This window comes from the organism of the source record quoted next, unplaced genomic scaffold (genome assembly GCF_019419815.1).
Source record: "Pyrus x bretschneideri cultivar Hongxiangsu unplaced genomic scaffold, Pyrus_bretschneideri_v1 Contig1, whole genome shotgun sequence".
Lineage (NCBI taxonomy): Eukaryota > Viridiplantae > Streptophyta > Magnoliopsida > Rosales > Rosaceae > Pyrus > Pyrus x bretschneideri.
The window spans coordinates 10,717,454-10,731,855 of NW_025999390.1; the positions used below are offsets into that span (position 1 = coordinate 10,717,454).

Below are 14,402 nucleotides of genomic sequence, written 5' to 3' on the forward strand. Positions count from 1 at the left end.
AAAGAGAAATTTTATTTAAACTCATGTACCCTATTTCGACACCCAACATAATCTTTGCACCTATTTGATTTTTAACTAAACTATTAATATGTCTTTAAACCCTAATTTACTACCTAATATACCCCCATAATCCCAATTCAATATGTGGATTTATTTTTACACCCACAACTGTTGGTCTCTCCCGACATCGTGCTTAGCTTTTCAAAGTTAGCTTTCAGATTATCATCAGTTACTAGGATTTTTAGGCAATACTGTGATATCTCGTCCCGAAAATTATTTTTTATTTTATTCTTGACGTATTTCGAAGATTTGATTGGAACTAGTTCGTTAATTCTCCAAATTTGAGAAAAACAAAGTGAGGGGTACTTTAGTCATTTCAAATTCTTTTGACCTTTTTGGTCAACTCTTGAATTGGTTAGGTAGAGTTCGATTCCATGAGCGCGTAGGCGTAAATGGATCTTATTTCGAGTCAGAATGGAGAAGTTAGAGTTGTTTGAAGTTGGTGGCATTTTGGTAATTTTACCAAAATGCTATAAATAGGAGTGAAACCTCCAGAAAAGGGGGAGGTTTCTGAAAATGGACGGGAGAGCTGCTACTAACCCGTTTTAGGGGAGACTTGGACCCGTTAACCCACAAACTTGACCCGCTTGTATCTTCTTCATCCGAGCTCCGTTTTGGGTGATCTTGATGTCCATGGAAAGCTTTTGACGAACCCTACATCTTTGTAGTATTAGATTTCCCAATTTCTTTTCCATCTTTGCAGTTCGAAGCCACAAAGCCCACAACTTTTTCCGCGGTTTTATCATTTTTCCGGTGATTTCGGCAGCGCTTTCCTCCGAGGGAGGTATGAAACTTCATGTACTCTTCATAATCTTCAAGTTGGTATGCTTAGTTTGTGTTTTCGTATTCATTTTAGAGTTGGATGTTTAGAACCCTAGAAATCCAGTTTTTCTCCGGTGAATTTGGATGGTTTCCGGTTAGAAATTATCATCGGCCTAGTTGTGAAAAGTGTTTCCCTTGTTGAGCTCTAGCTACCACGTAAAATTTGAGCACATCTAGTTAATGTTGAAAATTCGGGGTTTCTAAATCATCCATCTTGACTACCACCACGTATGGCGGTGCGTGGGATTGTTCACGAGTGTTGTCTAGGTTCCAAATACCTTCTAGTGATCCGGTGAACCTATATCTAGCTCGGTTTCCCAAAATTCAATTGTTTGGTATGGTGACCAATTTGGACCGCCACTTGATTGTGTGATTGATGACAATCCGATCGTTGGATCATAATGAAATTTAGTATGTTATTCTAGAAGCATAATGTGGACTATGGGAAGTTATGGATCATAAATCCGATGTGCGGATCTTTAAGATTGAATTACATAGAGTGGTGGACCCATCGTTGACCGAGAGTTGAATTGTGGTCAACATGTCTCGATACGTTCTAAATAATAAAATTAGTACTATCGGAGACTTAAGTGAAGTCTAGTGGCCTACATTGGTTAGAGAGTGACTTGAACATATGTGATATGGTTATTACCTTGATTTCTTATATTGGTATCATTTGTGAATATGACTTGGTTTTATAATGTGATTATATATATATATATATGTATGTATATATTTAGCCATAGACCTATGTTTATTAAACATGATTTGGCTTGTGTATTGATGATGATCGTGACATGTGTTTTGACGTGCATATTTGAAAGGTGGTTGATTTGCATAGATGGTATGATATGATAAAATGTGAGTGAATTTAATATATGTGAATATGAAATGGTTTTATAATTATGTTTCCTATAAATTGTTAATTTTAATATTTAGCCATTGAGGTAGTTTTATGAAGTGGGATTTGACGTGCATATTGGAAATATGGTTTGTTTTGTATGATTGGCTTGATTTGATGAAAGGTGAAGGCTAGTGATGGATCGTTAACCCATTGTCATGGGGTTTGTTGCTTCGAAACGTGTTTCATCCCTCGTTTCATTATTTCATTTCTTGTTTCGTTGAGCCTTTATAACTTGAGTAACTTGATTCATGTGTTGTTTCATTGATTGGTTGTTATGCATTGTACTCCGCGATTCCGTTGAGTGATGGTCTGGAATCGTATCCTAGTTTGGATTCCGTTGAGTGATGGTCCGAAATCCTTCCTACTCCACTCTGCGATTCCGGAATCCTTCCTACTCCACTCTACGATTCCGTTGAGTGATGGTCTGGAATCCTTCATACTCCACTCCGCGATTCTGTTAAGTGATGGTCCGGAATCGTATCCACTCGGATTCCGTTGAGTGATGGTCCGGAATCTCCCTTACTTCGCGATTCCGTTGAGTGATGGTCCGGGATCGTATCCACCTTGGGTTTCATTGAGTTTGAATTGAGATAGCTTCAAACATGTAGACTTCGGCCGAACTGTATCGCTCTAACCCTACTTTTCATTGTGTGTATGATAATATGGTTGTGAGATGTTGTGATTGTTCCAGGCAAACCGTTGGATGTCTGGGTGACTCCCTCAGAGTTTTCAAAAGTTTGGTATTGATTTCTTATGAATGATTTATATTAAAGGTTTATAAATTTTGATTGATGGCTGGTTTTATTATTGTATCACATGCTTATATTATTGTCACTCACCCGAGCCTCGCAGCTTATCTGAATGCCTGATTTGCCAGTGCACCAATCCCATAATGTAGGCATTGACTTTACATATGACAGGTCTAGGTAGATTATGAGAAACCGCTTGATATTTTGGTTCCGTTGAGTGGTCCAGAACCCGATGTTGTTGGATTCCGTTGAGTGGTCCGTAATCCTTGCTCTTGTTCATTCCGTAAGGTGATCTTAGAATCCTAAATTCGAGTGGATGGGAACTACCCACAATAGATATTGTGAAAATAAATTAGAATTACCATGTTTATTACTCATAATCCAAGTGGGGAATTATATAGAGTTTCTTGGTTAATTCGTGAAATGTTTTGTTATCGCATTGCTTGATGAACGTAATTAATGCTAAGATTGTACATCTTGATTCACGAATTGATTAATTGACGGGATTGTGGAGTGACGTTGGATATGAGTGTTGTTATTATGATTATTTTAGTTGATTAATATTTCTGGAGAATAATGTTGTGCTTTGTTAATTCTTTAATATGTTACACGCTATGAAATGTGATTTTATGTGGGAACGTGACGATTTATGTGATGGATGAAGTGGAAATGTTATTCGTCTTGTGGGATTATTATGTTGGATATCATTGTTATTGTTATGACTGACTTGTTGATAAATATGGCGAGAGAATATGATTGTGCTTCGTCGTTTGTTCTTTGAAAGATTGCATGATATTCATTGTGATATTTTGTTGGGACATAACGACTTATGTGATGAATATTCGAATGTACTGAAGTAATGAACTACGAGTGGCTTGATCCCTATTTAGGGTACGTAGGCAGTCTAACGAGGATGTTAGATGCAACCATAAAGTTTACGAAGAATAATTGTGCAGTCGGATCTTAAGTTATGTCTTACCTTTTTCCGGAGGCGGGGTATGTTAGAGACGAGTATTTGGTGACGTCACGTGTCAATCCTGGACATATGTCGGGATCGAGGCGTGACAAATACTATTTCTGCGATTAGTATAGCTAGATGTGTACTGCTTATTGGTTCCATAACTGTTGGTCTCTCCCGAGTTTAGTACATCAATGCAAACTAGTGTACTGCCTATTAGATCCATAATTGTTGGTCTCTCCTGAGTTAAGTTATAGAACCATTGAATTTTGGCAATTAAAAGCTCCAATCATGATCTCTTCAAGCTGACAGATGAATATTGAACACCATTTCTTTAAAACTAAGTCTTAAGATTGATTAATTACACTATTTTCTTATTCTTCTTCCTTTTTGAAATTGAACTCATACAGAGCAAGCATGCATGTCTCCAGTTTTTCTTTCTTAAGCCAGAAATAATAATTTTTTTCAACAAAACCGATTCCAATAACAGCAACAGTGAGCCTGTGACCAAAACCAGAGCCAGAAGCAAACCATTTATCTTAAACTACTATAATACGCGAAGGAGATTTGAACTTAGGTACAAGGAGGTGGACGCACTGCCCCGACCAACTAGTCTAACCCACATTTGCAGATAACAAACTGAGTTCAGTTCTCATCAATCCTATAATCCTAGTCAAACACTGAACCAAGAACACAAAGAATAAACAAACTTGACAAAAACATTAACAAACAAATACACATTTCGAAATTCGAAAGAATTGTAAGTCCTTCAGGCAGAATGTTTACTTACATCTGTGACCATGGCTTGAAGAGCTTGAGCAAGAAGAAGGGAGAAGACTATATATTCATAGGAGAATCAGAATTCTTAAATTTCAGGTAGACGGGACGAGGGCTCACTCCAACAACATCCATACTGTTCCCACTTTACTACCTGCTCAATCCATCAGGTATGGGGTTATAAAAGGTTATAAAAATACTACAAGTTGTGACACAACCCCTCAACCTTTTAAATCGCAAAAAATTATTCTATAAACTTAATTAATTAGTTCAATCTTCTCAATCGAAGGAGTAATGTACTATAAATTCCTCTACGGAGAAGCAGTGTCAAATCCTCTTTTGAAAAAAATTACAGTAAAATAACTTCTAAACTCTAAAAAATTGAAATCAAACGAACAAAAAATTCATAAATTGATTCATACCTTGGTTGGAGGATTCAAAACTTCAAAATCATCATTTAGCAATAAAAAAACTTATTTTTCTCTATAAGAGTGTTGACTCTAAAAATTACAAAGTTTACGTGGTGCGCAGGCCAAGTAACTAATAAGCTAACTACGTCCTTCGGTTGAATGCGGGGCGTGCCAACTCGTCGGCCGAGGAGTAAAATTTGTTGATGTTGCGTTGAGTTATCTTACGACTACGATCGAGAAAGGAACAAATCTCGGCCTTTGGATTCTCGAGCCTGAAGACAAGACTGCTAGTTCTGCGAAGTTCACGAATCGTCGGTGTCGGATTCGGTCATGGTGATTATATTCGTGAGAGTATAAGCACGTCGAATCGACATCAGACTATATGGACACAAGTATTCAAAGGTATTGTGTGTCTTGATGGTAAATGTGGTTCGGCCGTCAGAATGCCGAACTCTGAAACTCACTTGTGAGTATCCAATCATAAAATCACTCGGCGTTCAATGCGCCGAATGTCGTAACTCGTAACACCTTACTTCACCGAGAAGGCTAATAAGATGACCTCTGCCAATAAGGATTCGGAAACCCTTCTCGACCGAGACTTGGATAGGTAACCAATCGGCCTCGACGCACTGCTGTTTATCCAAACTGAAGGTGCTCCTCGGTCGGTTGATTCTATGGCAACAGTGTTATTTATCCAAACTAAAGGTGTTAGCCAGTTGCCTTCACAGTGCTGTTTATCCAAACTGAAGATGTGTCGGCTGGAAAAAGAAAATAAAAAAATCTCAAGATGTTTGAGAGGTTTTGCGCAAGGTATTATGTGTTGAATTGGAGGTCCCTCTTCCGTTGCCATTGCATCTGTATTTATAGGACTGATGTACTTGCTTGGCACGGCCTGATCCTCGGTAGAGTCCTATTTCAAATTCCCATGTATCTGACGTGACTTGATCTTTAAAAGATTGCATTTGATCTTTGGTGACGTGGCTTCACCACTTGTTTTCCCCCATCCATCTTCACAGCACCAACCCGAGAAACAGGCATTAAAAACCTAGCCTTCTAGAAAACCTATGTTCCTAGGCTTTATCTAAATGAATATTAAATTCATTTCTAATTATCACTATCTCATAATTTCATCTCATCCATGCATCATGACTTTTCATACCTTATCATCAAAAGTCTAGCCTATCTAGTCTTCTTACCTCATCATAACCCATCACCATCAAATCCTAGGCTTGTCATATCACCACCAAAACCAAGCTATCTAGGCTTCTGCATGATCTAACCATACCTGCACTCGTCCAATTGATGCCGTGCATATCCCAATATTCCATGTGGTCAAATTGGCTGGGATTTAGACAAGTATTAGGTTTAAATAATTTAACATATTACTACGAGATAATATCATGATTAAAATCACAATGTTATTTCTCAATAATATTTGAAAATCATTTCAATCACTTTATCATTCAACAATTTAAAATTTTGCTCATCCAACGACCTCGATTACTCAGGTCGATAATGTAAAATCGGGTCCAAACATTGCCTCCCAACTTCCTTGAACTTCGGCTTGTAAGCCGAATGGTTAAGGAAATTAACTATTCGTAGCTAACAACATTTCGTCATATTGCCGAAAACAAATTTTGCTTCTTTAAAATCACCTCTGTTCTGCCAATGTCGTGCTTTCCCTCTGCTAATTCACCGTTTGTCTCTTCCACGCACATGTATGCATTAACATTTGATGGGTACCAAATATTTTTAGTAGCCTATCTGTGATGGCAGAAAAGCTACAATGGAGAGCAAATGGCAGAAAAGAACTGGGGTCGAGCTCGGCCGACAGGTCGAGGGTGAAGTAAAGCCGAGAAGAACTGAGGTCAAGGTCGATAAAAACCATTTTTGGAGCTTGGCTTGCCAATATACACATATCTATAAAAGTAGCATGATTGTCTGATCTGATCTACCAGCCATGCAGTTGGCATATATATATATATACACGGGGTACCAAAGCCATAAACTCAAATCTTGGCCTATTGGTTGTAATGATGATGTTTGCCATGCATGTCTCTTTGACTTCGACCTTATGGTTGGTCAAGTAGGCCTATGCTAAATTTTGTTTTTTTTTTGGATGCCAACGCTATGGTTAGCATCTTCTTGATTTTCTCGGCCTCGGCCTATATAGCAGAGAGTTGCCTCATTTGTTTTTGTATCAGGTCAGGTTTTGAGGTCCCAGGGTTAGGTTTTGAGGTCCCTGTTGTCCTCCTTGTTTTCTCATGCATCGGCCTGAAAAGCCGAATGGGTAAGAAAATAATTTATTCATTATTTATATATATATATATATATATATTTTAGCAAACGAAAATAAAAGTGGCCGAACCATAAAGTGGAGGAGGCCAACGTTGTTTTATTCCGAGCCGAGATCTTTTTACATCAAAATTCTCAAATTGATTTCTGTGAGATCCCACATTGCCCAGGGGAGTGATCCTTCTATGTATATTCCCATCCCCACCTAGCGCGAGGCCTTTTGGGATCTCATTGGCTTCGGATTCCATGGGAACTTCAAAGTTAAGCGAGTAGCGCGCGAGAGCATTCTCAGGATGGGTGACCCATCGGGAAGTTCTCGTGTGAGTTCCCAGAAAAAAAACCGTGAGGGCGTGGTCGGGGCCCAAAGCGGACAATATCGTGCTACGGTGGTGGAGCGGGCCCAGGAAGTGGTCCCCCCCGGGCCGAGATGTGACAATTTGGTATCAGAGCCTAACCCTGGCCGCATGTGTGCCTACGAGGACGTTGGGCCCCTAAGGGGGGTGGATTGTGAGATCCCACATTGCCCAGAGGAGTGATCCTTATATGTATATTCCCATCCCTACCTAACGCGAGGCCTTTTGGGAGCTCACTGGCTTCGGGTTCCATGGGAACTTCGAAGTTAAGCGAGTAGCGCGTGAGAGCATTCCTAGGATGGGTGACCCATCGGGAAGTTCTCGTGTGAGTTCCCAAAAACAAAACCGTGAGGGCGTGGTCGGGGCCCAAAGCGGACAATATCGTGCTACGGTGGTGGAGCGGGCCCGGGAAGTGGTCTCCCCCGGGCCGGGATGTGACAATTTCGCTCTAGGCCGAGAAAAGAATTTTCTCCAAATATTTTTGACTTGGCGAAATATTTTTCATTTTTGGCCGCCGAATGTGTTGGACAATTATTATGCCTCCCAGGCATAATAATTTCGCCAATTTCAGCTTTTAACCCGAGCGACTAAGCCGAATGGGATTGCTCCATATTGGCTTTATCACCAATAATCATATCGATTGGCGTGGTTTGTTCAACTGAAACCATGAATTGGTCTTGTTTGTCATTGGAACACTTTTTTGACGAATTATTTTCTGAGTCAATTTTTGGCTCAGAAACTTGAACATTTTCTTCTAGGCCTACCACACTTTTAGCCTTGACCGAAAAAATAGGTGGCCTAGGTTTTTCTTCTTGGCTGACTATATTTTCAGTCTCGACCGAAAAAATAGGTGGCCTTTGTTCTTCGGCCAAAGTAACAATTTTCTTAGGCTTATGTCTGATTACAGCAGGAGCGAAAAATTGCCCCCGGTCTTTTCAACCAACCATTCCTCAAATAGAATCGATTTGTAGTCGAAAACGTAAGGAAAATATTTTCCATCTAGCCAGGTATTAAATCGAGCCCTGTCTTCATTTACCCATTGCTCTTGCAGGGTAACATGAGCTTTTATTTTCAACATGTAAGCGAATGACTTTTGCATCTCTGTATGGCCACGAAGAATTTTTTCCACTTCCAAAGATCTTTTTCATTCCTTATTGTGTTTTTTCAATTCCTCTAGCAACTCGTACAATTGGCTATGTGGAGTCGGATTGGAATCTTGATATACCACATGAACTTTGTAGTTTTAGCATTGTGTCCCACTGGGCGTGCCAAAATGTTGACCCTAAAAATTACAAAGCCTACGTGGCGCGCAGGCCGAGTAACTCATAAGCTGATTACTTCCTTCGGTTGAATGCAGGGCGTGCCAACTCGTCGGCCAAGCTCGGCCGAGGAGTAAAATTTGTTAATGTTGCGTTGAGCATGTTGCCGACTTCTTTATCTTTCGACTGCGGCCAAGGAAGGAACAAATCTCAGCCTTTGGATTCTCGAGTCTGAAGACAAGGCTGCTAGTTATGTGAAGTTCACGAATCGTCGGCATCATATTCGGTCACGGTGATTATATTTGTGAGAGTATAAGCACGTCGAATTGACACCAGACTATATGGACACAAGTATTCAAAGGTAATGTGTGTCTTGATGGTAAATGTGGTTCGGTCGTCAGAATGCCGAACTCTGAAACTCAATTGTTAGTATCCAATCATAAAATCAGTCGGCGTTCAATGCGCCGAATGTCGTAACTCGTAACACCTTACTTAGCCGAGAAGGCTAATAAGATAACCTCTGCTAATAAGGATTCGAAAACCCTTCTCGATAAAGACTTGGATAGGTAACCAATCAGCCTCGACGTAGTGTTGTTTATCCAAATTGAAGGTGCTCCTCGGTCGGCTGATTCTGCGGCAACAGTGCTGTTTATCCAAACTGAAGGTGTTTGCCGGTTGCCTTCACAGTACTGTTTATCCAAACTGAAGATGTGTCGATGGGAAAAAGAAAATAAAAAAATCTCAAGATGTTTAAGAGGTTTTGTGCAGGGTAATTGTGTGTTGAATTAGAGGTCCCTCTTCCGTTGCCATTACATGTATTTATAGGACTGATGTACTTGCTTGGCACGGCTGGATCCTCGGTAAAGTCCTATTTCAAATTCCCATGTATTTTACGTGACTTGATCTTTAAAGGATTGCATTTGATCTTTGGTGACGTGGCTTCACCACTTGTTTTCCTCCATCCATCTTCACAGCACTAACCCGAGAAACATGCATTAAAAACCTAGACTTCCAGAAAACCTATGTTCCTAGGCTTTATCTAAATGAATATTAAATTCATTTCTAATTATCATTATCTCATAATTTCATCCCATCCATGCATCATGACTTTTCAAACCTTATCATCAAAAGTTTAGCCTATCTAGGCTTCTTACCTCATCATAACTCCATCAGCATCAAATCCTAGGCTTGTCATATCACCACCAAAAGCCAAGCCTATCTAGGCTTCTGCATGATCTAACCATACCTGCAATCATCCAATTGATATTGTGCATATCCCAATATTCCATGTGGTCAAATTGGCTAGGATTTAGACAAATATTAGGTTTAAATAATTTAACATATTACTACGAGATAATATCATGATTAAAATCACAACATTATTTCTCAATAATAATTGAAAATCATTTCAACCACTTTGTCATTCAACGGTTTAAAATTATGCTCATCCAACGGCCTCGATTACTCGGGCTGATAGTGTAAAATCGGGTCCAAACAGAGAGCTATTAAGGTTTTAGCCATAATGAATGTAGGATAAGCAAAGAGTGATTGTATGGTTTAATTATAGTGTTTGAGATTATTAATAAATTTGAGTTTTATTATTAATTTCGTTTTGTACTTAATAGTAATTATGCAATAGGGTAAAATAGACAATTAACATTTAAAATTTAAAGTGGGTGTAAAAAGAGGTTGCATAGGTTTAAATAAAATTTCCCATATATGGAAATGAGGGGTGAAGTCTAAACATCACCTTATATCAGATAAATTCTTAAATTTATGCTAAAATCAGCAAATATTGTCGATATATCTGACATATATGTTAAATATCGGAGAAACTGTTATATTTCATCAAAACCAATGTTTGTCAATCCCTATAGTTTCATTCTAAATTTTCATCATTTCTATCGAAAGCAACCGATATTCGATATATCCATTGATATTTCTACAAAGGAAAAATTAGTATTCGATCCCTAGTTACTAATGTTTATTGACTGAAACTTTATTAGTTTTTAGATTTTGTTCCAAGTTCCTAGTATTAATGTAATAATGAATTTACATGTCAGTTACATAATTTTTTAAACTTAAAATTAATAATTGATTTAGAATTTTAATACTCACACCTTTATTAAACTCCTAACTAATTTTCAATTCAAAACATTTCCAAAATAAATAAAAAAACTAGAATAAGTTGGTACCCATTAGCTTTTTTAAAAAATGTTTTAAAATTTTTAATCTTATATATATACCCATTCATGTAATTTTTTCAAAATTTTAATCTTAAAATGTACTCATTCTTAAATATACCAATTTGTTATATGTAAAATACCCTTTTTTTTTTTATATAAAATCTATTCAATTTTTTTCTAATTCATTTTTAAACTTATATGGGTACATTCTTTTTTCTTTGATTTGAGAATGTATCCATGTCAAGTTTAATCGAAGAAATTTACTATTGTTATTAAGCCAAATAACTTTTTTTTTTTTTTTTTTTTTTTTTTGTGATTTTGAAGAATGTACCCATGTTTTGGTACAATAATTTTTTGGTTAATTTTGACGAATGTACCCATGTTTATACACACACACACGCGCGCGCACACACACAATAGTATATTTATATTTTAATATTTTTAATCCTCACAAATTATAGTTTTTTATTTAAAATCTCATTAATATAAACAACTATAAATTTCAATTTTTAATTTAGAAAATATAGTAACATACATAGAGATAAATTATTACATTAATTTCAAAGACATGGATCAAATATTAAAAACCAACAAGGTTTAGTTAAAGAATATTCATGGATAGGGACTGAATCCAAAGTCTCCCTTCTACAAATTTACAGGTCAATATTTACATCGATACCAATATTTTAAACACCGGTTTCAACTTGTATTTTGTTTGGGAGAATATCCAAGTACTGTGGTTAGGGATAGAGAATCAGCCATTTGTGTGGCTTCTTACAACGTTATGATTCCAATTTTGTAATACTCTCTTCTTTAACTTATCCTCCTTTCTCACTCATCTTTCCCTCACTCTCTCTATATATGTATATCCAGTGAGCTTTGCCTGCACAAAGAGGCAGCCGAAAATGGAGGTAACCAACAGGTACATTACTATAAAATCCCCCCTCGACGACGGAGAACCGAAAGAGTCAGACTTTGAGGTCAAAACTTCACCCCTTGCTCTATCAGTTTCCGCTAGTTCCACTGATGTCATCGTGAAAAATCTCTATGTGTCAATCGATCCGTACCAGCTCAATCGCATGAAAAGGTTCAGCTCCTCCCACAAAACCATAAATTATGCAGCTGCCGTCGCCCCAGGAGATGTAAGCTCTGAAGCTTATTTGTTACAAAATTCATAGAGGAAACTGTTCTAAGAACTCGAAAACAGACATTTTGGGCCGCTTATTTTATTTATGAAAGTGCATAATGACGTTTTTAAGTGTAAATAGCAGCTCCCGTCTCAACATAATTGAGTTTTTTTAATTTTTTTAATTTTTTATGGTGATGGCAGGAAATTGATGCTTATGGTGTGGCAAAAGTTGTGGCTTCTGGGAATCCAGAGTTTGAGAAGGATGACTTGGTTGTGGGGTTCATCAGTTGGGGAGAGTACACTGTTCTAAAAGAACGGACCATGTTTAGGAAATTTGATCCTTTGGGATTTCCACTTTCTTATCAAGTTGGAATTCTAGGTAATTTTACTTCATCGTTGCGACGACAAATACTCCAATATTGGCTCAAGGCATTTTCTCTGTTTATATCTTCTTACCCTTAAAAATAGAGGCACCCGGTGTCCTTGAATCACGTAATTCGTTGACAATTGGATTGATTTGGTTATTTTGTATGTTATAGGTTTTAGTGGACTTACAGCATATGGGGGATTTTTTGAAGTGTGCAAGCCTAAAAAGGGGGAGAGAGTTTTCGTATCTGCGGCTTCTGGATCGGTTGGAAATTTGGTCGGACAGTATGCAAAACTCTTCGGTTGCTATGTTGTTGGCAGTGCCGGAAGCAAAGAAAAGGTGACCTTACAAAACTTTTCTTTTAGTACGCTATGTTCAATCGGAATATGTTCATGAAAATTGATCTGAATGTTACGTTTTAAGGTGGCATTGCTCAAGGCAAAGCTCGGATTCGATGATGCCTTCAACTACAAGGAAGAGCCTGATTTAAAGTCAACTCTCAAAAAGTAAACATCTCTTTGATCTTATCGTTTTGAAGTGAAATACGGGTTAATACTAAATTGGGTTTGATCTTCAGGTACTTCCCGGATGGGATTGATATATATTTTGACAATGTGGGAGCTGAGATGCTGGAAGCAGCAGTTGAGAACATGAACACCTTCGGAAGGGTTGCTGTCTGCGGCGTGATTTCTGAGTACACAGATGCAGGAAAACGAGCTGCGCCAAATATGCTAGACGTTGTTTACAAGAGAATTAAGATCCAAGGGTTTTTAGCAGCTGATCTCATGAATGTGTACTCTGATTTCATCTCCACCACCGTGGATCATCTTCGCACGGGCAATTTGCACGTGGTTGAAGACATCTCGTGTGGTTTGGAGAGTTTTCCATCTGCTTTCATTGGACTTTTTCGCGGTCATAACACCGGAAAGAAAATGGTTAAGGTTGCAGATGAGTGAACATATGATATGAAATCTCTCATTGTTGTTTGGTTTTACCTGCACTACTTTTATCTGCAGTAACAAAAAGTAAATGCACAAATAGGAACAAGCAGAACAAAGTCCACATAAGCTCCAATTTTGAATTGCATTTGGCTTCAATTGATGGAATATAAACATATAATATAAGCTTGAGTAGGACTTCTGAAATGTAAGTGGAAGTTATTAAGCAATTAGCAGGTGATTAAGTAGTTTTTAGCTAATTGCTTGGTCCAAGCTCCAAAATCCAAAGAAAAGAAAAGAAAAGATAACATATATGTTCATTTCCAATCAAGTTTGATTTTCCCCTTCATGGATATGAGTAGTTCATTAAGTAAAAAAGTCATTGTTCTTGGGCCAAACATACCAAGTATGCAAAAGTAATAGGATTCGAAGATACTTGTTATGTTTTTAAGAAGGGTTAAAAGTGCATTTTAACAATAAAAACACTTCAGGCTATACTTAACAGAAAAAACTTAAAAAACACTTATAGATTATAGAAATATTTTATACAAAGCAGACGTTATATAATTTTGAAAAAGAACTTCCATGTGTTTTTTCTAAAAACACTTTTAAGTGTTTTTTCTCTAAACACAACTTTTTATAAAAACTTCTGTGTTCACAATAAAATTACTTTTGAAATAACTTTGACTTTACAAAGTCATCAAATCCGACGGCCGTGATCAGTTCGATCAAGTTATACACCCCCATATGTCCAAAGGGATAATTTGATATAGATCCAATTTTGTGAGCCATTACTATAATTAGTCCACTGCATTGATATAGGTCCAATAATTGATATTCCACATAAGCTTATTTATAATTTGTACCATATTTATCCCTTAGACTTATAAATTGTAGTAAATATTCAAAATTTCTTAATTATATGATTATTTGTGGTTTAACTAATCCCTTAATTGTAGGATTAGTTACAGCAATAAAATCTCAACCCCCAGTCCGTTTCATCCCTCCTTTTTTTTTCCTTCTTCTAAACAATTCTCTTTGTTAGATCATGGAATCAATCATCCTCTTTCTTCTCTCATCTTTCATGGGTGATATTTTGTGTTCCTCCCTCCAAATTCCTTCATGACAATTTCAGTTTTTACACAGCTTTCACAATTTTTTTACATATTCGTTCGGCAATACAGTATCAATTGCA

General features: G+C 37.5%; 1 protein-coding gene across 1 annotated transcript; it reads left to right on the forward strand.

Moving 5' to 3' along the window:
* Window positions 1-11,564: 11,564 nt before the first annotated feature.
* LOC103958310 (2-alkenal reductase (NADP(+)-dependent)-like) lies at window positions 11,565-13,263 on the forward strand. Its single transcript, XM_009370565.3, has 5 exons — window positions 11,565-11,915; window positions 12,104-12,281; window positions 12,442-12,608; window positions 12,693-12,775; window positions 12,847-13,263. Exons 1-5 carry the CDS (start codon window positions 11,679-11,681, stop codon window positions 13,223-13,225), a joined length of 1,044 nt encoding a protein of 347 aa, XP_009368840.1. The 5' UTR covers window positions 11,565-11,678; the 3' UTR covers window positions 13,226-13,263.
* The last annotated feature ends 1,139 nt before the right edge of the window (window positions 13,264-14,402 follow it).

Excerpts from the sequence above, each read along its gene's own strand:
- LOC103958310 (XM_009370565.3), top strand. The coding sequence starts at position 11,679 with ATGGAGGTAACCAACAGGTACATTACTATAAAATCCCCCCTCGACGAC. Across the intron at positions 12,609-12,692 it reads GTGCCGGAAGCAAAGAAAAG|GTGGCATTGCTCAAGGCAAA; the intron begins GTGACCTTACAA and ends TTACGTTTTAAG. Across the intron at positions 12,776-12,846 it reads TTAAAGTCAACTCTCAAAAA|GTACTTCCCGGATGGGATTG; the intron begins GTAAACATCTCT and ends TTTGATCTTCAG.